General features: G+C 38.9%; 1 protein-coding gene across 1 annotated transcript in view; it reads left to right on the forward strand.

Annotated features, from left to right (window-relative positions):
• KCNH8 (potassium voltage-gated channel subfamily H member 8) overlaps positions 1-24276 on the forward strand; it is a 398046-nt gene that overhangs the window by 152876 nt on the left and 220894 nt on the right. Inside the window, exon 3 of the mRNA XM_061193703.1 lies at positions 12709-12840. Coding sequence (XP_061049686.1) covers positions 12709-12840 — 132 coding nt within the window. The remainder of the gene's footprint in view (positions 1-12708; positions 12841-24276) is intronic.

Here is a 24276-nt window from a genome sequence, read left to right on the forward strand (position 1 = left end):
GTCACATGACTATTGCATTTTTTCAGAGATGATTTTTGCTGCCATGCAAGGCAGGTAACGCACATATGCGGTGATGGTCCGTCAGCCAAGTGCTGCTCGGAGTGTGATGTGAAGCCCAGTAGTATGGGCATCACCTGGAACTGTGAGAAATGCAAATTATCAGGCCCCGCCCAGACCTACTGAATCCGATCTGGAGGTGGGCCCAGCAGCCTGTGCTTTCAGGAGCCCTCCAGGGCATTCTGCTGCACAGTAAAGTTTGAGAAACCCTGGCTTAGTCTAGGATGTGGCCAATAAAGAAGTGAGAGTGAATGGATTTAGAACCAATTTCACCAGTTTAGCTACTAGAAGGATTGGGTGATCTCTTTGGTTTGGGGGATGAGAAAGAAGGAAGTGTCAGGAATGTCTCTAAAATGTGCATTTGCTGTAGAAGTCACCTTACCTGCTCTTTTGTGCTTTGTTGGGTGTATATTTAAGATGAGAGGGGAGGAAAGTCTGGGGTGTGAATTTGGGGTTTTCTGTCTTTGTTTTTTTTTTAATATTTACTAATCCACAGAGCACTGGTGAGAAGGATCCAAGAAGCCTCATTATTAAAAATGACATCAAGTGAAAGAAAAGATCTTATGTCTGGAACATCTCTATTGATGGGCAGTAAAACAAGCTGTAACTGGAGAGCTGATTTCATCTATGATAAGGAGAGCTATTTTTCCTGAAGTCTTGACTTCCTCAGAATTCTTCAATTTTGAGTCCACTAAATTATCTTTTCGAATGTTATGTTCCACTATTAAAAAAAAAAAAAAAAGCACTCTTTCAGAAATACAGTAGGAATCAAACAGCAAAAGAAATCTTGTTAACAATGCTACTAAGGAAAGATACTATTGAATGGGAAAACATTAAATTCAGAATGCGTTTGGAGGTTAAAAAAATCCCCTTCTGCCTAAGGTTGTTTTATTGTATAGAATATATATAATGATTTGGAAAACTACCTGTCTTTCTCTGTGCATAAAAGAGACTGCCAGAGAAGAAATTTCTCACATTTTTTAGCTTCTTTCTCACATTTTTTAGCTTGCTTTGGCTTGACTTTGTATAGACTCTGACCACAATCTCCATTTCACTCCTTCAGCCTCCTGATTTGCATGTATTTTGCTTTATGATGCAGCTCAGAAAGCCCCAAAGTAGCTTCTATTGATAGAACTGGAAGAAAAGCCTTGTCAGAGATCCTTCTGGCTCATTGACAGTTAAGCCTATTTTTCAGGTGAAGGATAACTAAGTATATTCTCATTACCAAAAGAGAAAGGAAATAACTACCCTCTATAAAAGACAGTTGTCTGGATAATCTTCTTTTAGCATGTACCGCTATGGCATTCATAATCTGGGTTCTACCTAAACAAAGACTCTACCTGGTTCTTACACTAACAAATAGTACTTCTTAAATACTGTCGCAGGATAGAGTCTGTTCGTAACTTCCAAAGAATCAAGAGTTAACTACCCATATATAGTAATCTGTAGGTTTCTACATAGGGAGTTGGCAAAATCGGGACTGTGGGCCATAACTGGGGGGAAGCCTGATTCACAAAGGACATTTTATTGGAAAACAATCATGCTCGTATTTTATGTGTTGCTTATTACTGTTTTACCACTACAGCAGCAGAGTTGAGTAGTTGAGACAGAGGCTATATGAATGGCAAAACCAAAAATATTTCCCATCTAGCCTGCTGACCTCTGAAGATGGATGTACCAGATCTGTTAGGCTGACCATCAAATTGAAGCCCTCATGGTTTAGGAGAATTCTGAATTGTCATGTTTTAATTACAGCGATAGGCTCAAAATGTACTTTTCTTGTTATTGGAAGAAAATGCCTATAATCATATGGAAGCTAATAAGAAAATGTTATGCACAGATTTGTTTTTCATAATATGTCTGTCTTGGGGCAGGTTTGTCCGTACTAAGAGCTCCCCTGAGCTTGGTGGATCCAGTGATGCTTGTCTAGGCACCGGGGTTTGGCCTCCAGTACTGGTGAAGTATCAACTCTATTCTAGGGAAGAAACAGGAAGTTGAGGAAGCGCCTAACTGTTTTGCCTCACATGCCTGCCAAGTTGTGACTCAGGGCAATCTGGTGCAGTGTTCGTGAATCTTCACTAAGAGTCGAGTTTGCACAATGGAGGAAATACTCACTATGTTTGTTGTCTTCATGTTCTTGGAAAGTGCTAAATTGACACCTAAAACTGCAATCGTCTATTTATACACTGGAGAATTGTCAGGAGATCCTTAACCATCTATTTTCAATTCCTATTTCCTTGTTTCCAAATTCTCATCGCAAAATTTCTGCTTTCTCCCACAGGACATATTTTCCATCCTTTTTACCTTACTTACCCAAGCTTTTAAACACAGTTTCTAATTCTGTACCTAACTGCTTAAAAAGAACTTGATTAATGCGGAGTTTGTTACATGTCTTGGCTTATTTTATCAATAACGTCTATAAGTACAAGTTTTCCTTTTAAGATATCAAACCTAGATTATTTACTCATGTGATAATTATTCCTTTGGTTTTTTTTTTTTTTTAATGTTTGGAGAAATGCCCTGTGTTTCAGCACAAAGCCCACAAAACTCAGAATCATATGACTTGAGGTCTAATCCCTCCCATTTCAACAATTAACATTCATCGTTTTGCACTCTTTACTGAACCACTCTGAACTCAGGATCTTCATCTCTACAGTAAAGAGTTCCTTGTCATCACCTTTAAAGATCTTTTCTAACTCCAGCAATCTGAAAAGACTTTGTATGTTACAAATTAATACTCAATTAGATGTTTAAGGAAGTGCTGAATAATTCTCCTGTTTCCTTAATTTAAAAAAAAAATTATGAAATGTTTCATACATACACAAAATACATAGACTTTTATAACATGTGCCCACCCTATACCCACCTAGCTTTAACAAATATTAATACTGAGCCATAGTTATGCCTGATTTTTTTAATGGTTAAAGAACTAAAGCATTACACATTCAGGTAAACTCCTTACTTTATATGATTAGTCAAAAAGTATAAAATACTTTTGCATGTATTGACCTCATCAAAGCTCTAAGCCATGAGAAGTAGACATATATCCAGTATGCAAATGTGGTACAAACAGGTGTCAAAATTGTATCTGAGGATACCCAGCAAATAAATGAAGAATTCAGGACTCGACCATATGCAATGTCATCTAATTCCTGGATTTTGACTGTCCTTTTCTAAATATATCAGTTTTGTAATTAGGGTTCTTTGTAAGCAATATAAATGGATTCTGGTTATCTGAAGCAAAAATATTAATTTATTGAAAACATATGTTGTAACTTATGGAACCAAAGAAAGGGATGAGCAACCAGTCTTTGAAAAAGGCAAGAAGCAGTAGTGTTCATGAGGCCTAGGTAGCAGGAATAACTGGCAAGTTTTTTCTGGCCTTCATTGTTGAATGAATCTGCTTCCTTCATTTTTGATCTTGGATCCCTCTGGTCAAGATTTAAATTACCAGAAGAGAAAGAATGATTGGTCAGCATGGATGATTTGCCTGTCCTTTCAGTGAGGGCTTGTCTGAGCACCAGGTTGGGTAGTTCTACCAAGGCTGCACACAGAGAGGAGTTTTCATCTCCAGTGGAACATGGAGGTACAGTGACACGAGGAAGGGGCAAGGATGCTAGTCTGCCAAACATATGAGATATCTACTATACTAATTGTAGCAACCATGAGAATGTGCGTCTCGTACCTCTGATTACAGGAGAGTATGGCCGATGACCCCAGCTACTGTCCTCTGAAACACATCATTGTGTTGGCACAGGACAGACTTTCCAGGGGCTGCTACCAGCCAGTGACAGAGTGAAGCAGGGCTGCTAAGACAGGTCTGGTCCTAGGAGATGCGGCGATGCTCTGATGATTGGCTTGGCTAGATGACTCCTTGATGGCCTTGGCGAACTTTGCTTAGAACTGCACTGAGGTCTAAGACACTGTCATCCAATTTTTCTTCCTTTCTTTCTCCTTTCCTTGACCTCAGATCTGCATCATGATCTACTCATCATTTGCCTCTAAGAGGACCAGCAATAACACACAAATCATTTATTAGTATCCAAAAGCAATATTAAGTAGCACTTAAGAATGTCATGCTACAGCCCTACACTGCCGTTTCCTACATTCTATATGCCTTTACCCTGTTCTACTTTTTCTTTCTGCTGTAGCATTTAAAACCCTCTAATAAACTATACAGTTATTTATAATTTATTGTTTTTCTCTCTGAAGTAGAATGTAACTTCTCTCAGGGCATAGGACAGAGATCTGTTCTGTTTTGTTCACTGATGTGTATCCAAACACTTAAACATTTCCCAGCCATAGCAAGCACTCAGTAAAAATTTGTTGAATGAATGAATAACTTTATGTCCATTTGCTTGCAATATAATCTCCAAATATTTTCTTTTGGGTCCTAAACTAAGTAGTTCCACAGTCCCAGACCCCCTTAAATGTGCTGTGTTTATGTCAGCATTATGCTTTTTGGTGCCGACAATTATTCCCATTGCCCTACAAAGACCATAGATTTCTCCCACTAAAGCCTTGTGCAATTAGAGAGGGTTAACCTGATTTTCCAATTCTCATTTAAACCAAGTTCTTTTTCACTGAACAACTGCCAAGTTTGAAGAAATTTTAAATTGCTTTGCTTAAAGTCAAGTATCAAGGGAGTGAGTTTGTTTCAGCGCCTTGTTCTCAGAAAGAAGTGGCTTACAAGTAGCAATCATGGAGCCAAGCCTGTCGGATCAGACATTTGTCTGCTCACTAACAGTGGTTCAGCACATCTGTCCTTCTTTCCCCTAGAGCATCACTGAAGAGAGAGCCATGGCTCAGCGTTGATTTGGGCTCAGTTCTCTTTGTTATTTCCAGTCTTAGAAGAGATGAGCACAGGGGATGTTGCTGTGCATCCTACCTAGAGCTACTATGGCACAGAGATCACCATTCTAGGAAAGAAACAGAAACATCCTGGTAAGAGGGGTCAAGCAAAGGTTTTGTGAGTAAGGTCAGAATATGGTGCTACATGCATTAATGACTTTGGTAACTATGCCTAAAATCTGTGATAATGAAGCTTTTATGACTGCATCCTCATTGTCTCAAGGAGGGGATTAAAAGTGACACCAGTGGTGGTTTTCAGATCCCATTGTCTCATTGGCTACTGAAACAAATTTAAGAATTAGAGCCATGTGTACCTAAATGAGAGCTATATTCCAATCTAGAACTAAAGTAGCTGAATCTTGTTTCAAATAGAGGTTCTACTCTTCTTCGGGGGTTGAGAGGGAAATTTGTTGATTATCCAAAGGCTTTATTTCACTTTTATCTCTTATGACATTTTAAAGAGTATGTATCCTGATGTGCTATAGCATGGATAGAAAGATTAAATGAAAATGAAATCCAGTTTCTAAAACATTATTCACAGAATACGATCATTCCCAGAAGATTATAGTAAGGCAACATTGGAAATCAAACTCAGATTTGTGTTTAAATCCTGCTCTGTTTTTTTTTTTTAATTAATTAATTAATTTATTTTTGGCTGTGTTGGGTCTTCGTTTCTGTGCGAGGGCTTTCTCCAGCTGTGGCGAACGGGGGCCACTCTTCATCGCGGTGCGCGGGCCTCTCACTGTCGCGGCCTCTCCCGTTGCGGAGCACAGGCTCCAGACACGCAGGCTCAGTAGTTGTGGCTCACGGGCTTAGTTGCTCCGCGGCATGTGGGATCTTCCCAGACCAGGGCTCGAACCCGTGTCCCCTGCATTGGCAGGCAGATTCTTAACCACTGCGCCACCAGGGAAGCCCCTAAATCCTGCTCTTTGACACTCATTAGCTGTGTGACCCTGAAGAAAATACTACACATATCAATTTCCACATTTGTAAAATGTGCTTCAGTTTCTGATAATGTTGGTCAAGGTGATCAATGAGAAGTTTAGATGGAATACATACAAAGCTTGTGACTCAGTGTCTAGCATATAATGGAAGCTTAATAAATGACAGCTATCCCTAGGTCCTTGCTGTGTGCATTACATTGTCAGGAATCCCTTATCTGTTTCTCATTGGACCATACGTAGTTATCTGGGCTCTTCCTCTAAACCTATCCCAGGTGAATTTGTGGCTACCCATATGTGAAAAATTCTTTCAGTTATAGGTAAGAATTTTCTATGTTTATCATGAGAAGCTGTTTGGTTTTCTTAAAGCAAGTAATAACTCTATTGGTCAAAACTCCAGTAAATGATTTGTTGAGCAAGCGTGTTGGAATTATTGACTAAAGCACATCTTGGAGATATTTTTTGGATCTCAAGTTCCCAAGCTCCTCTCGTTCCAAATTATTAGAGATTTCTGAGAGATGCCAATACATACTCCTGGGAGAGGAATAAAGTACTTTCATTTAAGGAGAAAGGAAACTTGGAACAAAATGGAAAGAGGAAGAAAAAAAAAACTGGGCACATTCAATTCAGCTAAGCATCAGTTGATTTGTATCTATGCCTCCTTTCTTCCTTTCCTTTTCCTTTTCTTTCTTTCCCTCTTTTTTTTTTTTAGTTACCCTAACTTAACATGGAACTTTTCTTAGAGTTTGAAATGGAATATCTGTGAGAATTTAAATCATGGAGAATACACACAAAGTGATCTCCCTAGAAATATGACCACATCACTCCTATCACCCAGTCCTGGAATCCTTTCATTTCTTATTCCAAATCTCTAGAGTTGCCAGAATCCCACTAAAAATTCTGTCATGCTTATTCTAGCAAAACTGAAAACAGGGGTATGAGAAAAGGAAAAAAGAAACTGTAATCCTACAATCCACCACTATGAATATTTTGTGTGTATTCTCCCACTCTATTATTTTTTTCTATAAAGAAACAAATTTAAAGCACATTGTTTTCTGAGAGCCTCATTTTTCATCAAACGTTGAAACGAGAGGTATCCTTAGCCACTGCCCGCTCAGGGAGGTCTCCAGCTGGCTCACTTCATGTCCCGCCAACCCGACTGTACCCTCCAGTGCTGCACAAGATGTCGGGGTCCCAGTGCATTAGGATCCTGGGGCATTAGGAGGAGGGTGTCCACCCAAGGCAAATTCACTGGGAACTGAGCACAGATCTGAAACACGTATAGGCTGCACTATAGATGGATGGTCCTTGGAAGAAGTGTTCCTTGCAGATAAAGTGAAGCCTTTACCTGCTATTTCACCAAAGAATCCTTGCTTTCATCACTTAGAACAGTACAAACACCAGGAAGTGCTGGGGAGGCTGCGGTAGGGCTTATCTCCCACACAGCTCTGGGTGCTTCCTGGGACTTCCCCCTCCTTTTTAATCTGATCCTTATTTTCGATCACCTCTTCACATGACCCATCCCGTTCCTATTTACCTTTCTAGTTCCATGAAAATAGACTTTCCATATTGATAAAGAGTCTGGAATGCTATGCTAATTTTTTAAGCAAGCTGTGAAAAGCCATTGGGTATTTTTAATCAGGACACTCTATTTACACAGATTCTTGGAAGCAGCATGGCGAGAAAACTAAAGGTAGGGAGAACACCTTTGAAGAGTGGGTGAGAGATGGTTAGGGCCAGAACAAGGCAGAATCAACTGTGATAAGGAGGAGGGGCAACTACAGCTCTGCGCAGACTCGCTTGAGATGCTCATCAATGCCCCGCGCTTTCTGCTACAGATACGAGGGTCCCGTCATGCAGCCACCATTAGCAGTGCCTTGTTTACGCACCTGCAGCCCTTTGGCCACACCTTTCCCAATATTATATCCCCTGGACTAATTTCTAAAAATTGTCAAACCTGTCATCACACCATTGAGTACGTAGCACTGAGACAATGGTTATAGAGAACAAGACCCATCAGATTTACTGTGAAATATGAGGAGCGCCTGAAAATGTTTAGGTCACGCGATACTGATGCTGTTAACACTCAGGATATTATATTATTGTAGCTATAATTTCAAAAACTAAAGGTCACACATTTACCATTAAAAATCCCATCAAAATCCTGCTTGATACGAGGGACATGCTAAGGGTCCCCATCCCACTTTCTGCTGTTGTGTTAAATTGGGAAACACAACCTGTGTCCCATCATGGCAACACAGCCAGTCACTAAAGAGAAGGGAACGACTCACAACTCAATATTCTTTATATCTCTATCTCCTTGTATTAAGTTATTAAACCATGAACTCATACTAGAAACTTTTTCATTAGTGTTCGCTTATTGCAAAATACAATCTTTTAGTGGTATATGGAAAGCATATGTCTTCTTTCCATTGTAAATATTAGCAAGTCAAATTCTCTTGCACCCTTGTTTCCCAATGAAGGAAAAGAAAGTACCAAAAATGGAGACGTGGGACATTCCACCAGGTTTAAACTCTGCGTAATTATTTACGCGATTCCGAAAATACAGTTTACCATATAGGGTATAAACCCTGTATTCGCCCATGAATTGTATTTATCCATGGAAATTAAAGGTGTTACTAGCTTAAATCTTGGCAGAAACTCATCTGTTTTAACGTTCACCAACCCACATGGTAACTACGGCTGCTATATACAGAAGTAGTTAACATTGACACACAAGTTCTGCACTCTAACCCTGCTTTTAAGAATCCTTCCCATCTCTGGATTGGAGGCTGAGGGGTTTTCTCCCTCCCTCCTTAAGGCTAAGAGAGATTTATTGTACCAGGCCTGGGGCGCTGTTGACTGAAAGACATTGCATGATCATCACTGTACCCATGGGTAAGAGAGGAAGCAGCAGACCCTGGGGCATTGCTTTGAGTTATTACAGTCGTGCAAGGTTGAAGGTTTTGTCAGAGAGCCAGGGCGGAGAGGCTGAGGACAGCAGAGAAGGGAAGGCTAAGAGAGCAAAGTTAAGTGTGAAGGGTGTTGCTTTGAGCTTGATTGGTAGGTTTTAGCATCGATCCTCTTTTTCTGGAAGAAGAAGCAAGTGGCTTATGCTTTGCTTTCTAACTTTAGAGGTACCCAAAGCCATATTTGTAAGGAAGTTAGTGTGGATAAATATGAAGGAGCAGTTGAAGGAAGAAAGGAAGAGGGATAAAAGGAGGGAGGGAGAAAGGAAGGAAAGGAGGAAGGAAGGAAGGGAGGGAGGAAGGAGGGAAGGAAGGGAGGGAGGAAGGAAGGAAAGGAGGAAGGAAGGAAGGAAAGGAAGAAGGAAGGAAGAAAAAGAGGAAAGGAAGGAAGGAAAGGAGGAAGGAAGGGAAGAAAGAGGAAGGAAGGAAGAGAGGGAGGGAGGAAAAAAATAGGCCTATATGTCTCTTACGCTGTTTCCCTGATTCACTTTTTTGTCATGTATGTAATGGGGAGGTTGACATTAGCTTAGCTCATGACAACTCATTACAAAATTTGAATTTAGAAGGACCCATATTAATGAAGTTTCTAATGAATTTATAAAATGTCAAAGATCACATCTCATTATAACTTGAAAGACAAATTTCAAAGTGATTTTTCAACTCTTCCAGAGCATGCTATGACATGACACCCGTGCATCATGGCTGATTAGAGAATATTGTCGTGTTGGCAGCTGTTTCCTTGGCTTTCACCTCATTTTGTGCTTTTGCTTTTCTTTAAAATACACTGGCACGTCTGTGAGAAGACTCTGTGGAGACAATAATGATGCTTGTCTGAGTGCAGAGATCGAATGATTTTCAGGAAAATTAATAGTCTCTGTTCTGATTTGGGTGATGTTCCTGCAAGGAAATTGACAGAGAGATGTTTTAAAATGTGAACCAAAATATTAGATTCATGCCATTCTCCAAGTCCCCACGATTACTGTCTCTAGGGTGTGATTGATAGCTTGGCCTGATGGTTCTTTTTGTTCCTACCGTAGCTACAGCATTAGGGAAAAAGGCTCCCAAGTTGAAATGGTAATCATAGACAAAAATTGGAAGTAAGAGCCATTCTGGGATGAGGGGGAGAGCAGTGCTTGGCCAGGGATATGGCTCATTTATGAGGTTTCTTCATTAATCATAGACAATAACGTTGACTTATCATTTCATGTTTCTTGGGGTTACTATATCTACCCTGCACAGGAGGATGTGAGAACATTACAGTCGAGGGAATCTCGTTGCAGAAATGTTGACTGACTTCCCATGGTGACGTGGCTGGTTGATGTTGGAGCCCTGGTGATAAGCCATAGATTCTAGGTTTTCTGGAGCCTGGTGATGGGGTATTGAGATGGGATTGCTGTGGCATAGATATTTGGGAAGATGAATGAAAGGAAACCATGTGTCTGAGTCAAAAGAACAAGAAGGAAATCATGCCACTAAACAATTAGGTGGAGTAACATTTTCAAGGCATACTTTATAAGTAGCAGCACATTACACATACATTTATTACATGTGTACTTAACCACACATTTTCAACAAAAGTGCCCCAGCAGCTATAGTAAAATACGATTTTTATGTCAGACGGACGCTAAATACAAATCAGCTGCTCGTCTGGTGCTCAACTGAAGCAAAATGAGAGATTCCAAGGCTGGACGGATATATCGCTGTGTTGGAAAGTGTGAGATCTAACACAGTATATACAAAACAAGTTAAAACATCAAAGATATTTCTGACTCTGTGTTATTTTTGTCGTATACCCAGCTTTGAAATCAATTCCCAAATAAGATGGAAATTCAGATTTTTTCCCATCAAAGGAAAAGTGTAGGAAAATTATGTGCGGAGAGATCAACAGTTTAGTTTTTAAGCAATAACTTTTTCATCAACCTCAAATTGGAATGCTTTTCAATAGAAAATCTAGTACTGGAATTTTAATATATTTTTTAATGTGTATTTTGAAATATACAAAAACTTCTCAAAATATAAGCCTTAGGTTTGAACTTGAGTCTGTTAATGATGTTTCTCATGGTTCTTTTGCTCAAAGAATAGAATTGAACTTGAGTATCACTTTTAAAATTAATTTTTATTGGAGTATAGTTGATTTACAGTGTTGTGTTAGTTTCTGCTGTACAACAAAGTGATTCAGTTTTACATGTACATATATCCACTTTTTTTAGATTCTTTTCCCATATAGGTCATTACAGAGTATTGAGTAGAGTTCCCTGTGCTATACAGTAGGTCCTTATTAGTTATTTATTTTATGTATAGTAGTGTGTATATGTCAATCTCAATCTCCCAATTCATCTCTCCCCCCCTTTACCCCTTGGTAACCATAAGTTTGTTTTCTACATCTGTGGCTCCTTCTGTTTTAAATAAGTTCATTTGTACCATTTTTTTTAGATTCCCCATATCAGTGATATCATATGATATTTGTCTTTCTCTGTCTGGCTTACTTCACTCAGTATGACAATCTCTAGGTCCATCAGTGTCACTGCAAATGGCATTATTTCATTCTTTTTTATGAGACTGAGTATCACTTTTAAGAATATGTTCTTGAAATAACACATATACCCTGAAAAATACACACGAGTACAGAGTTTGATGACTTTCAAAACCTGAATACTCCTATGCAATCAACATAAAGGTCATGAAAGATACGGACCAGCATCGCAGAACACCCTGACCCGTGTCCCCTCCTAATCACAATCTCCCAAAGGTAACCACTAACCTGACCTCTTAAACCCTAGATTTGTTTTGCCTGTGTTTGTACTTCCTTTAAATGGATTCTACTCCTCTGTGTCTGGCTACTTTTTTTTTTTTTTTTTTTTAATAATGTTAACTTCTTTTTTTTTTTTTTAAAGGAATTCCTTTATTTTTATTATTTATTTATTTATTTATTTATTTATTTTTGGCTGTGTTGGGTCTTCGTTTCCGTGCGAGGGCTTTCTCTAGTTGCGGCAAGCGGGGGCCACTCTTCATCGCGGTGCGCGGGCCTCTCACTATCGCGGCCTCTCTTGTTGCGGAGCACAGGCTCCAGACGCGCAGGCTCAGTAGTTGTGGCACACGGGCTTAGTTGCTCCGCGGCATGTGGGATCTTCCCGGACCAGGGCTCGAACCCGTGTCCCCTGCATCGGCAGGCAGATTCTCAACCACTGCGCCACCAGGGAAGCCCTGTCTGGCTATTTTTGCTCAACATTATGTTAGTGATATTCATCCATTCCCCTGTCGATTATTATATATCACTCATTCACATTATCATATAATGTATTGTGATAATATATCTTGATACTGCCGAACAGTTTTTAAAGTATTTGTATTAACTGGCTAGGAGTCAGTAATGTAGGAGGGTTCAAATGACTTTGCATCATCCTTCCCAAAACTTGGTATTTTCCATCTTTTTTTCTTTTAGCCATTCTGGTGCACAAGCATTGATTTTTAAATTGACTAAATAAACCTCTAGCAAACTCATATCAAACAAAGGTCTTTATTTAGGAACCAGTGTGTGCTTCGGGCCGGGAAGGGGCAAAGTTTCATCAAGTGGAATGCTTCAACATCAATACATTCAAAGAAGAAATACAAATTTGAATGACATAAGCAGAAAGGTCTCAGCACAGACTAGTGGTTTTGTTTAAAATACTCCCTTATTTTCAGAGAAAGCACTGCATTTGGGAATGAAGAGATATGCATTAGAGGCTAGACATTTATGGAATCTGAAAACTGACATTTTTAAGATTTTGGGGGAGACTCGTGGGATAGAAGAAAACAGTAAGGACTTTATTAACTATACCACAAATGATGTGATTTTCATAGAAAAAACACAAGACAGTGGTTGATTTGTATTTTTATTACCGTTGCAGGGTCTCCATTTTGGTGCCTATTGGACATTGTCCCTATAAAGAATGAGAAAGGAGATGTGGTCCTTTTTCTGGCCTCATTCAAAGATATAACAGATACAAAAGTGAAGATTACTCCAGAAGATAAAAAAGAAGGTTTGTACTGTTTTCAGAAAACATTGACAGATGGAGTAACATTTTGAAATTGTTTATTCAAAAACTCTGGTAGGAAAAAAAATGTGTTTTTAATAACAGCAACAGATAAATATTCATAACTCTTAGCAATCAGTATTTGGTGCCTATCTCCAAATCACAGAGACTCACATGAATTTGCATTTTCCTCTTTGTAATAAAAACTCACTTGATAGGAGCCAGAAGTTTATACTCCTGTTCGAGGAGGATGAGGATGGGAAAACAATTTATCAGAATACACAGATTCACACCACCTTGTTTTTATCAGGGAAGAATATACATTGATAGCAATAAGTGAAGTTAAAATGATGTGATTGAAAATACTGCTCTCAGTTTCATCTAATGTGCAGTGGTTCAGAACTTAGAAGTGCAAGATTTCATTTCATATCCAAAATCCAGAACTCAAGTTTAGTGCTTGTTAGAGTGGAACGTTGCAAATGCGTATCTGTATTTTGCAATAATAATTTGTTTTAAGACACAGACAAGCTCTTCAATGATCTTTAAAGTATCCTAAGACTTTATATTGCTTACTTTATAGCTTCTGTCTATAGTTTATGAGGAAATACCCTGCATTCATGTAAGCAGACAAAAAGTAACACTGAAAAAAATGCCCATATTATTTCATTTAAACAAAAGTAGGATTAGATATTTTGGCGATCAGAGAAAAGGCAATTGTCATTGTAGGGATTTCCTGTATATTAAGTTCTTTATGAGAACCAGCTCTTTGATGTTTCAACAACTATGTCTTTTTAAAAATGTGTGTGAGTGTTTTAAATACATTATGTCTTTTGAAATGACAACACAAATTGAGAACTATTTGGTGACCCCCGCCAACTTCTATCTATTTGGAATGTTTGCAAATGCAGGACTGTTTTCTTGTGTACTTGCATAACTAAACACTGTGGCATATTTTACATACAGGAGGGGCGAGCAGTCTTATACTTAAAGTTACTTGGATATTAGAGCACGTGTAATACCTGTCCAATGAGAGAAAAGTGTGGAAATCGGTGTGCGTGGTTTTTGGTTTTGTTTTTTACTATTTTCTTTGCTGTTACAGGAAAACAAAAGGTAAGTATGAACTGTATTTACTCAGAACACTTCTTATAGCAAACGTAGGTTTTTTCCATACCAACAACCAGTTCTGCAACTCTCTGGACTCCAGCTGGGTGTCCTATAATTTAATTCAGGTCTGACACTAAGTACCTGGATTTAGTGTCAGAGTGCACAGGTATAAGGGCCCACCCTAACTGCAGATGCCGGTCACAAGTACGGGGTGCCTGGGGCCCACACACTTCTGTCCAGCTTGGCTACAATGCCGGGAATTTCACAACCCTCCCCATCCTTTTCAGATTTGATAATTTGCTACGACAGCTCACTGAACGCAGAGGAACACTTCTGTTATTGTAAAAGCTCTAACTCTGGAACAGCCATAGAGAAGAGATGCCTAGGGCAGGTATAGGGAAGAGGGCCTGGGGCTGCTGTGGTTTCCCTGGGCGTGCCACCCTCCCAGCACCTGGATGTGTTCATCAGCTCTCCTGCTCAGGTGTTTAGTAGGAGTTTTCATGGAGACTTCATTATGTAGGCAAGATTGATTACATCACTGGCCATTAGTGATCAACTCATTCTTTAGTCCCTCTCCCCTCCCCAGAAGGTCAGGGAGTGGGGCTAAAAGTTCTGGCCCTCTAATCTTGCCCTGGTCTTTCTGGCAATGTGTTGCCCTGCCGAAGTAATCTAGGGCACCCTCCCCTTCCCCACCACCAAATATTTATTAGCACATAAAAGACACTCATCCCTCCAGAGATTCCAAGGGTTATAGGGTTGTGTGCCAGCAACAGGGACAAAGACCATGTACATTTTTTATTATGCCACCATAAGGATTATTTGAATAACATTATTATTTATGTATTAAATATATATGTGTATATATTATGTATACTCATATGCATAGATAGATACATAAAACTATCTTTAGAAAGAAATATGGCTTTTTTTTTTTTTTTTTGCTTCAAAGCAGGCAGTTTAATCAACCTGACTTGCTTTGAACATGAAGATTATAACTAATGGTTTTATATAATTTAGGTCATCATCTTTGTCTTGTGTTTCTGGTGTCTGTAGATAGGGGTGAAATCCCCCTTTTGGAAGACTGCAATGGATAAAAGGAGTAAAATTATACTTATTCATTTGGGGTTTGAAAGAGCTCAGTACAAACACTCCTTTTCCCCACCCAAGTTCTGAGCCAACTGAGAAAGAAATAAGAGTAAGGCAGATGGGAGACCAACACATCACCTTTATTTCTGAAGAAACCGATAACAGAGAATGTGGCATATTATCAACAGCAAATGGGCTTCCTCCCAGTGAGCCCAGATTTAGGCAAAGTTACCTCGCAATTGGAGCTATACTGGGGCAGAGACAGAGCTCCCTGTGGTATAACTTAAAGCTTGGAGGACCGGAGCAGAACAGGTGCTTCCCAAAGGCAGCTGCTCCCTAAAGAGAGGAAAGAGCAAGGGCCACGCCATAGATGCCAAACTCAATCATATTAAATTCCTCCTCTTCCCCTGGGAAAGATTGAATAAAGGAGCAGTACAGAGGCCAGGTGTGTTACACGAGCAGAGCTGCTTTCCCAGGAAAGTACCTGCCTTTTGGGGGTAGAGGGCACGCGTTTGAATACCCTATGGAACCAGTAACAATTATTCTAATCCAAGGTTCCATCATAAAAAAGAGTTTTACACTTCTATTTAAATAAATATATTAAACTATGCTTAATAATAGTCCCATTTTGTTTACAGAACATGTAAAATATGAAGACTGTCTCTTGCAAGGTTTAAAGAAGAAAAACAAAAAACACTTTTAACATTAATTGTATAAGGCAGAATATGTTTTAGAAATTTTGAAGTATTTGATAGTAAGTCTCTAAATCTTTTTATAGCTTTATGACTTTGTTCCTCAAATGATTATTATTACATATGAAATTAAGTGTTATTTCTAATATATATTGAACACTCAAGAATATTTTCTTTTCTGTTGCTAAGTTATAAATGTCCCACAAAACTATGTAGTATTTTAATAGAGGCAAAGTAACTATTGTAAGCCAACATAGTTATAAAATGATCATAAAATACATATATATATTTCTCTCTTTTTTCAACCTGCTCTTAATAGGGTAAAAATACCTTACAATTCACCAATTGGTGGCATGTCTTGCAGGAAAGGCACACCTTAGTGTATGGTATTTTTAGAACTTCAAGATGTGTTTGAAAACTCTTAAAATGTCTCTGTGTAATTGGAGCAGTATTGTATCTCAGCACTAGAAAACTCTAGGTGAGCATGTAGCCTGATGTGTCCTGATATCAGATGTCATACGAATGTATCTCTGAAGATCATCTGAGTTGTAGAAATACGGTTTGTGTTAATTAAATTAATTCCCTACCAAGGCTCATATGATGGACTTCGCTTAAGAGATATAAATTGTACTTCTTTTTTTAAAAAAAATGCTTTAATCAGTAACATCTACATTGTTCTGGGGTTTATTTGAAAGGAGGAAAAACATATTTTATAGAAAAAACTAGCAAGGTATGGGATACAATGAACAGCATTGATGGAAGATTGGCATAAAATGCAAAGTACTGTTTGGACACTCAGTTTTCAGCTGCTGATCTGGGATGTTTTTGTGTGTGTGTGTGCATGTGTGTGTGACTGAGAGAAAGAGAGAGAGACTTCAGCAGAAATCTGGTGATTTTAAGCACCTTTTAAATTCCTTCCTTTTTTTTTTTTAAGATTGATTGATTGATTGATTGCTATGTTGGGTCTTCGTTTCTGTGTGAGGGCTTTCTCTAGTTGCGGCGAGCGGGGGCCACTCTTCATCGCGGTGCGCCGGCCTCTCACTATCGTGGCCTCTCTTGTTGTGGAGCACAGGCCCCAGACGCGCGGGCTCAGTAGTTGTGGCTCACGGGCCCAGTTGCTCTGCGGCATGTGGGATCTTCCCAGACCAGGGCTCGAACCCGTGTCCCCTGCATTAGCAGGCAGATTCTCGACCACTGCGCCACCAGGGAAGCCTCCTTCCATTTTTTGACACATATTTCATTTCCATTCTAAAAAAAGTGTGTAAACCAATAACTTCTATATGTGTGTCTAGCATTACTGAGTTAATTTAACATGAGACCCTATTTACCTCTTTCCCTATAGAAATATCAATAAGAAATATATTAATTTAATTGTGGATTAATAATGAATTAAGCAACTCAATCAATATTCATTGAGCACCCATTCTGCCTTCCGTATTGAATGATTGGAGATGTCAAAATGGGTACAGTATGCTTTGTTTGGATCATCTAAACCTTAGCTTAAACCCTGGTTCCACACGTGTTGGCTGTTAGGCCTTAGACAAGCTGCTTACCCTTTCAGAGACTAAGTTTCTTCACCTATAAAAAGGGGTAATCATACACGTCTACACTTACTTTAGGTATATAAGAGATAATATCTGCAAATCACGTGGCACAGAGCATACAGAATACACCCAAGAAGAAAAGAGTTATGGTCATTGTTATATTCTACATGTTTTATAAAAATAGCTAGCTGTTATTGAGTCTCTGCTTCATACTGATGATTACTTCATTTGCTTCTCGTTATAACCCTATGAAATAGGAATTATTCCTATTCCTATTTACCAATGAATTTTAAGTAACTTGACAAAGTCAACATAGAGAAAAATGGTAGGACTAGGGTTTACGCTCGTACAGACTCCAGAGTGTGCATTCCTTCTATTGGTGTTTTTTTTTCTCCAAAGAGCTCATGATCTTATAAAGGAAATGGATCCAGTATTTGCAGTATACTATGTTCAGTGACAGTAGAGTGGCAGAAATGGTAAATTCTTCCCAGACAAGGTAAAAAGATAGCGTGGGACCAGCAAGAATTGGAGCAGAGTCAAGGAGAACTTCACAGGGAAAATAATATTGAAGCAAAACTTGAAAGATGTGAGGAGTTTGATAAACTGAAAAGAAGGGATGTTAATTTCAGGAGATGAAATAACAAATAGCTGATCTTTGTTCAGAAGTAGTTTCTAAAAGTCAGGGTGTTGAATTTCAACTCTAGATAGGCAGGCATGGCTTAAAACGTAAAGATTTTATTATGTCTTTCTAAGGAGCTTAGATGGTGTGAGGATAGAGTTCAGAGTTATGACCGGTAGACCTTGACAGTAGAGATGAGGGAAAGGAAAGAGTTGATGAATTCCAAGTTTCTGGTTTGGGGACTGTTCTGGACTCACTGAAGCCCTAACCCCCAGGACCTCAGAATGTGACTGTATTTTGATATAGAGCCTTTGAAGAGGTAATTAAGGTAAAATGAGACCATTAGTGTAGAACTTAGTCCAATCCAACTGCTGTCCTTAGAAGGAGGAGATTTGGTCACAGAGAGACCGAAACCAGGGCGCTCGTGCACAAAGGAAAGCCCACATGAAGAGAAGCGAGAGGGCAGAACTTCCTCTTTTAATTAAACAGATCTGCTCTTAGCTCAGGTAAGCAGGTTTTAAGTTCCAATTACTTAAGAATCAGCTTATGATGCTCCTCACAACTCACTTTCTAGCTACATACCATACCACCTTCTAAACCTTTTTGAAGTCTCTGGACAAGCCAAGCTGGTCTGTTCGCGCTCAGCTAGTAACACTCACACTCTCTTTCTCTACATACCCTGGTCCTCAAATTTCCCCTCACCTGGAACATCTTTGTCACCCCTGTTTACCATGAAAATCCCACATCTTTTCTTTATAGTCATCTTACCTGAACCACCTTAGGTCATAGTGAGGGTCCTTCCCTTAGACTGATCTGTGCCTCGCTGCTGACCTAACGCTTCTGACTTGTTTTTCCCACACCAGTGAGGGCCTTAAACTTGGCATCCTGCTTCAGCTGCCTTTCACTTTCCTCCAGTACTTTACACATAACAGACACTGAGTACAAACTTGTTGATTAATTAATGTTATGAAAGGACCTTTACCTATGTGACAGCACAGCTTCTTTTAAAAGTTTATTTTCCTCAGTTGCATGTGTCTCAATTTTCTAAACTTTTTTCACATGCTAATTTGGTTTTCTGCTCAAAGCAGTTGAGTAGAATAATATGTGCCTTGTTTATTTCTTGTAGGGTGTCCCAGATTTGGCTTGAAATGACGGTTGACACTGGGTTATTCATGATGTGCCAGCAACATTATCAGTTGCCTCAAAACTGGGGGATTTTGATGACCATTTCTAAAAAGTGGACACTTCAAATTTGCCTTGAGAATTTAGGGGTTGATGTGTGAAGGTTTCCACGTTATCTTCAGTGATAATACAGATCAGGAGTCAAATGCAATGGCGTTTCTTGGTAGTCTAGCTTTTGGCGAGCAGAGCAGGTTGGCATGATTAAGGACACTGGCAAAGGCTTAAATTGCTCCTGTCTTTTCCTATTGCTAAGTGGCTTCGGAAGAAATAATAATAATGAATAGCTGCACTCAACAATTAGATATGAATTGCATTTAGCTACAAGAACCAGAAAACCTAACTAACGTGAGCTTAACTAAATAAGGGCTTATTTTTCTTGTATCTCCAAGAGTCTGGAGCTTAGAAGCCCATAGTTGGAACAGCGAAGCAGCAAGACTGGGGGCCCTGGGGCTCTTTTTGTCTTTCTGCTCTGCTGTCCTATTGTGCTGTTTGCCATCCTCATACTTGTCACCTCGTGGTAGTATGATGCCTGCTGCAGAGTGCCTTTCATTTACTGATTCTTTGCTCTAAGCCAGACAGATTACGCAAGGATCCCACAGCGTGGAGCAATGGGACTTAGAGAGAGTACGGGAGCTGCCCAAAACCTCAGTCCTGTGAAAAGCTGGAGACAGGATGGAAGCCCAGGCCTCTCTGGTCTCAGAGCTCTGATTCTCCTGTTATGCCCTGGGGCATCCTGTGAGACAGATGAGAGATTAGAAATGAGGTAGACACAAGGGTGGGCTTGTCTCAATTCCTCCCCAAAGTCCCACACATGGTTGTCAGTTTTTTTACCATACTTATTTTTTTTTTATTAAAAGAAATTATTTTAACTGAAGTATAGTTTATTTACAACGTTGTGTTAGTTTCAGGTGTACAGCTAAGTGAATCAGTTATATGTATATGCATATATATACATATATATGTGTATATCTATTCTTTTCACATTCTTTTCCATTATAGGTTATTAAAAGATATTGAATATACTTCCCTGTGCTATGTAGTAGGTCCTTGATGTTTATCTATTTTATATATAGTAGTGCATGTATGTTAATCCCAAACTCCTAATTTATCCCTCCCCGCTTTCCCCTTAGGTAACCATGAGTTTGTTTTCTATGTCTGTGAATTCATTTCTGTTTTGTAAATACATTCATTTGTATCATTTTTTAGATTCCACATATAAATGATATTCTATGATATTTGTCTTTCTCTGTCTGACTTACTTCACTTAGTATGATAATCTCTAGGTCCATCCATCTTGCTGCAGATGGCATTATTTCATTCTTTTTTATGGCTGAGTAGTATTCCATTGTATATATGTACCACATCTTCTTTATCCATTCATCGGTCAGTGGACACTTAGGTTGTTCCCATGTCTTGGCTATTGTGAATAGTGCTGCTGTGAACATTGGGGTGCGTGTATCTTGTCAAATTAGAGTTTTAATCTTTTCCAGATATATGCCCAAGAGTTTTACCATTATCATTTCTTATTCAAAGTCCTTACTATCCCAAGTGTATGAGGACCTGACACATTAGCATCACCTGAGAGCTCATTAAAAATGCAGAATCTCAGGCCCCACATCAGACCTCTGAATCAGAATCTGCATTCTGACAAGATCCTGTGCCATTCACTGGCACATCCAAGTTTGAGAAGCTTCATGCCGTACACATTCCTTAGAAAGGTTCTCCTGACCATCCAGTCTGAAGGGCCCATCTCCAGCCACTCTATCCCATCACCTTGTTCACTGTAGGCATAGCCTGTATGGCTATATGAAACACCTTTTTCAAAAGTTAGTTTATATTGTAATTGTTCTCCACTCCATTAAAATGTAAGCTTCATCTGGAAACAGACTTTGCTTCTCTTGTTCAAGATCGTATCCCCAACCCGGAGTGTCTAACACTTAGTAAATAATAAATGCTTGATTGATGGGTGGATGTATAAATGAATGCATAAATGAAGTCCAATTTAGGAGACTCTTCACAGATAGAAAAAAACATAGCATTCTTGCATTTCCAAAATAATCGTATCATAATTATCAAAGCTGCACAGTCTGATGAATATATTTAGTTTAGGTCAAAGACCATGGGATGTGTATTTATCAAAGCCTGCTCCAAGCCTCTCAAAACGGGTTCTTACTTCTAGTGTGGAGTGGCCCTTTCACTTCAAATAGAATCTCTGCCACTGATGAATTTTGTGTTCTTGTTGACTCTTCTGTTTGTCCTCCAGTTTCTGAGAATCTCAATTTGGTCACATTTTTGAAGATAGTGGAAATCACTTCTTAAAAATACATATAAAAATGTTCTCTGTAAAAACAGACATTAAGCCACTGATCAGATATTAAGTCTAAGATGATTTTGACGTGTTTTGAATATTTTAATTTTCAATGGGGAGCATAGTAATAATGTTCCTTTCCCCTGCTGAAATATCCTGCCTGATTTTTTTTTTCTTTGCATAATGAAGAAACACAGGCCCAAATCTTAATAAAGAGCAGTTGTCTGATGAAAGAACTGTTGTAAAAATTGATACTTTTTCTGAGGAGATAGATTTCTGCCTTCAGGAGATCTAGACCAACTTTTTGTCAAATATGTGATGAAACTGGGAATGAAGAGCTCAGGTCGATCCTCAAAGTGATTGAAGAATTTTAATCACATACATATTACCTATGTTTTTTAAAGCTGTGGGTTTTTTTTTACATATTCACCAATATTATTCTCTCCTAGAATCTTCTAAAGGCAAATAGTATAAGCCAGAGTTCATAAACTAAGTTGCCTTTGGACACCATGGGATAACGTGATGAATGAAATGCTGTGATAGACCATGGTGGGAACCTAGGCATAACACACATGGTATGCTTCACTACATCATTCTATTTTAAAGAAAAATTTTAAATATTCTGCAGCCAATCGAAATATACCTGTGGACTGAATTTGTTCTATTGGTCAGTAGTTTATGCCCCTTGGACGAAATTATCAAACGAGTTTCTTATCAGTCATATTTTTATAAAAGGTATTTCTAGTTTTATAACTTTGGGGTTGGAGACATATTTTTTAACCCTTTTTTGGTGAATTTAACATTTACAAATGTTTTGCAGTTGAAAAGCCAATTAATTGAAACACCAGACATATGTATTAAGAGGATTAGTAAGTTCAGGTTGAGAGTTTAAAAAGCTGTATAAGTTGACTTCCTCGTTGGACATAACATTCTTAGTGAGGTCTCCATGTCTGGCAGAATTCACTAGACACTGGTATTAGGGAATGTTCCCAATTCCAGGATTATAGCTGTCATGCTGCTGTTAGGAATGATGGTAGCATCACTTGGGAGAGACTGGAAACTGTGGACCAAAAGGTTTGCAGGTACCTGAGTCTCAGGCTTCAGCATCTTGTGGAGAGACATACTTGGGACTGTGGATTTATGCTTCGGGGGATGGTGGGGAAGTGCTTTCCGTTTTTGCTTTTCTTTTTGCATTGATTAGTGTATTAATGGCTTTGCCAGTGTGAGAAAGACTATTTGGTGCTGAGAGCTTAGGTGCCAGCTACTTAGAGAAGTACTGAGAAACGCTGGGTGCCCTGAAGAGGAGAGATTGGGTGCCCAGTTTCAAGGGAGTTTGAGTTTAGTTTCTGCCCCTCACATCAGTGAAAATGAGCTTACCATCCCATCTAGCTTGTTTTTATACAGGAAGTCTTTTCCGGAACCACCATCAAGCAATCCTGTTTATCTTTACAGTGGGTCTCCCCCAAATTCCGTGAGGCTTTTAAAGTATTTATTTGACACACTATGTGGGGAATGATTTGACTCCTAGACAGCACAGAAGTTTCACTGGATAAATGTCTCCTGAAATGTTTGGATAATTGCTTCAGTCTCTTAAAATTATATGGTAACCAGTTTAATTTGATCTACTTTAAAAATACATCTTTCAGTTCCTGAGGAAAATGTATACACACATAATTTGGCAACTGCTCCTCAACGTGGAGAATGAAATTTTTGCCCGTGTATTGGCATTTCATAGCAGACATTCATATTAAAGGTGTTTATGCAAGATGAGATGAACATCTATTAACTAGAAAGCTGCTAAAATGGCATTATATTGAGGAGAAACTCTGGAGGGTGTAAATGGTGCTTAGGAGCACATTGGATTGTGCCCTTTTTTCCATATGTTCCTTTCCCCTTCTCAACTATGAGCTCTGTGAAGGCAGAGGCCGTGTCTGATTCACTTTTGAGCCCCAGAATGAAAGCTAGGGTGTAACACATGGAAGACGGAACTGATTGGCATTGAGAGATGCAGAGTCTTGTGGCTACTTGGAATCTGTCTAGAATGATTTTTTTTTTCAAAACTTGGGGAGAACACAGAAAGAGTTTTTGAGCTGAGGAACGCCAGTGATAATCTGAGATTTAGAGGTGTGTCGTGATTGTTAGGGTATGAGAGATCATAAGGGATGGGATGGAATAAAGTGGCAAAAAGCATAGAGATGGTAAAAGTATTGAAAATAGCAACTTCTACTAACTGTAAATAAAGAAAATTAGTGATTCTTTTATAAAAATTAGAAATGGGATATACCAAGTATATAGACACAAAATATATTATTCATTAATACAACCTTAGTGCAAAAGTGGGTAAATAAGCCTATTCGAGGAAATATGAAAGCAAGCATGGTATAGTACGGATGATATAGACACGGAGAGGGTTGATCTCTCAAGAAAATGGTTTACAATAATGTGATCACTAAGAAAGGTACTCAGGAGTGTCAAAAAGAAGCTGAGATACCCAGGATAGAAGGGAAGAATAAGGTAGAACCCTGAGTCACATTGGAGCATAGTATTAAGAAGTAGCCATCAGAATGGCTAAGAGTCATAATTTTGTTTGATTTTTCAAGTACATGATCTCTGACCTGTTTAGGGTGCCTTAGGTATGAGCTGAAAGAAGTAATTAAGTGATGGACCCAAAATGCGACTCCAGCTATATTTCATCTTGCAATAGAATTTCAGCGAAACCTAAAGGATAGATTGATGAGATTCAAATGAACACATTATTTAATAACTTATTTACGTACATTGCAACAGAAGTGCAGAAAATCAAGCCATACCATTGGGTGATGACTTCCTGAGTTGATAGTCTAGCTTTGTGTTGAAAAGAGGGATTGATTAGCTAAATTAAAGTTACAGTAAAAATTATCTGAATAG

Source organism: Eubalaena glacialis, chromosome 6 (genome assembly GCF_028564815.1).
Source record: "Eubalaena glacialis isolate mEubGla1 chromosome 6, mEubGla1.1.hap2.+ XY, whole genome shotgun sequence".
Lineage (NCBI taxonomy): Eukaryota > Metazoa > Chordata > Mammalia > Artiodactyla > Balaenidae > Eubalaena > Eubalaena glacialis.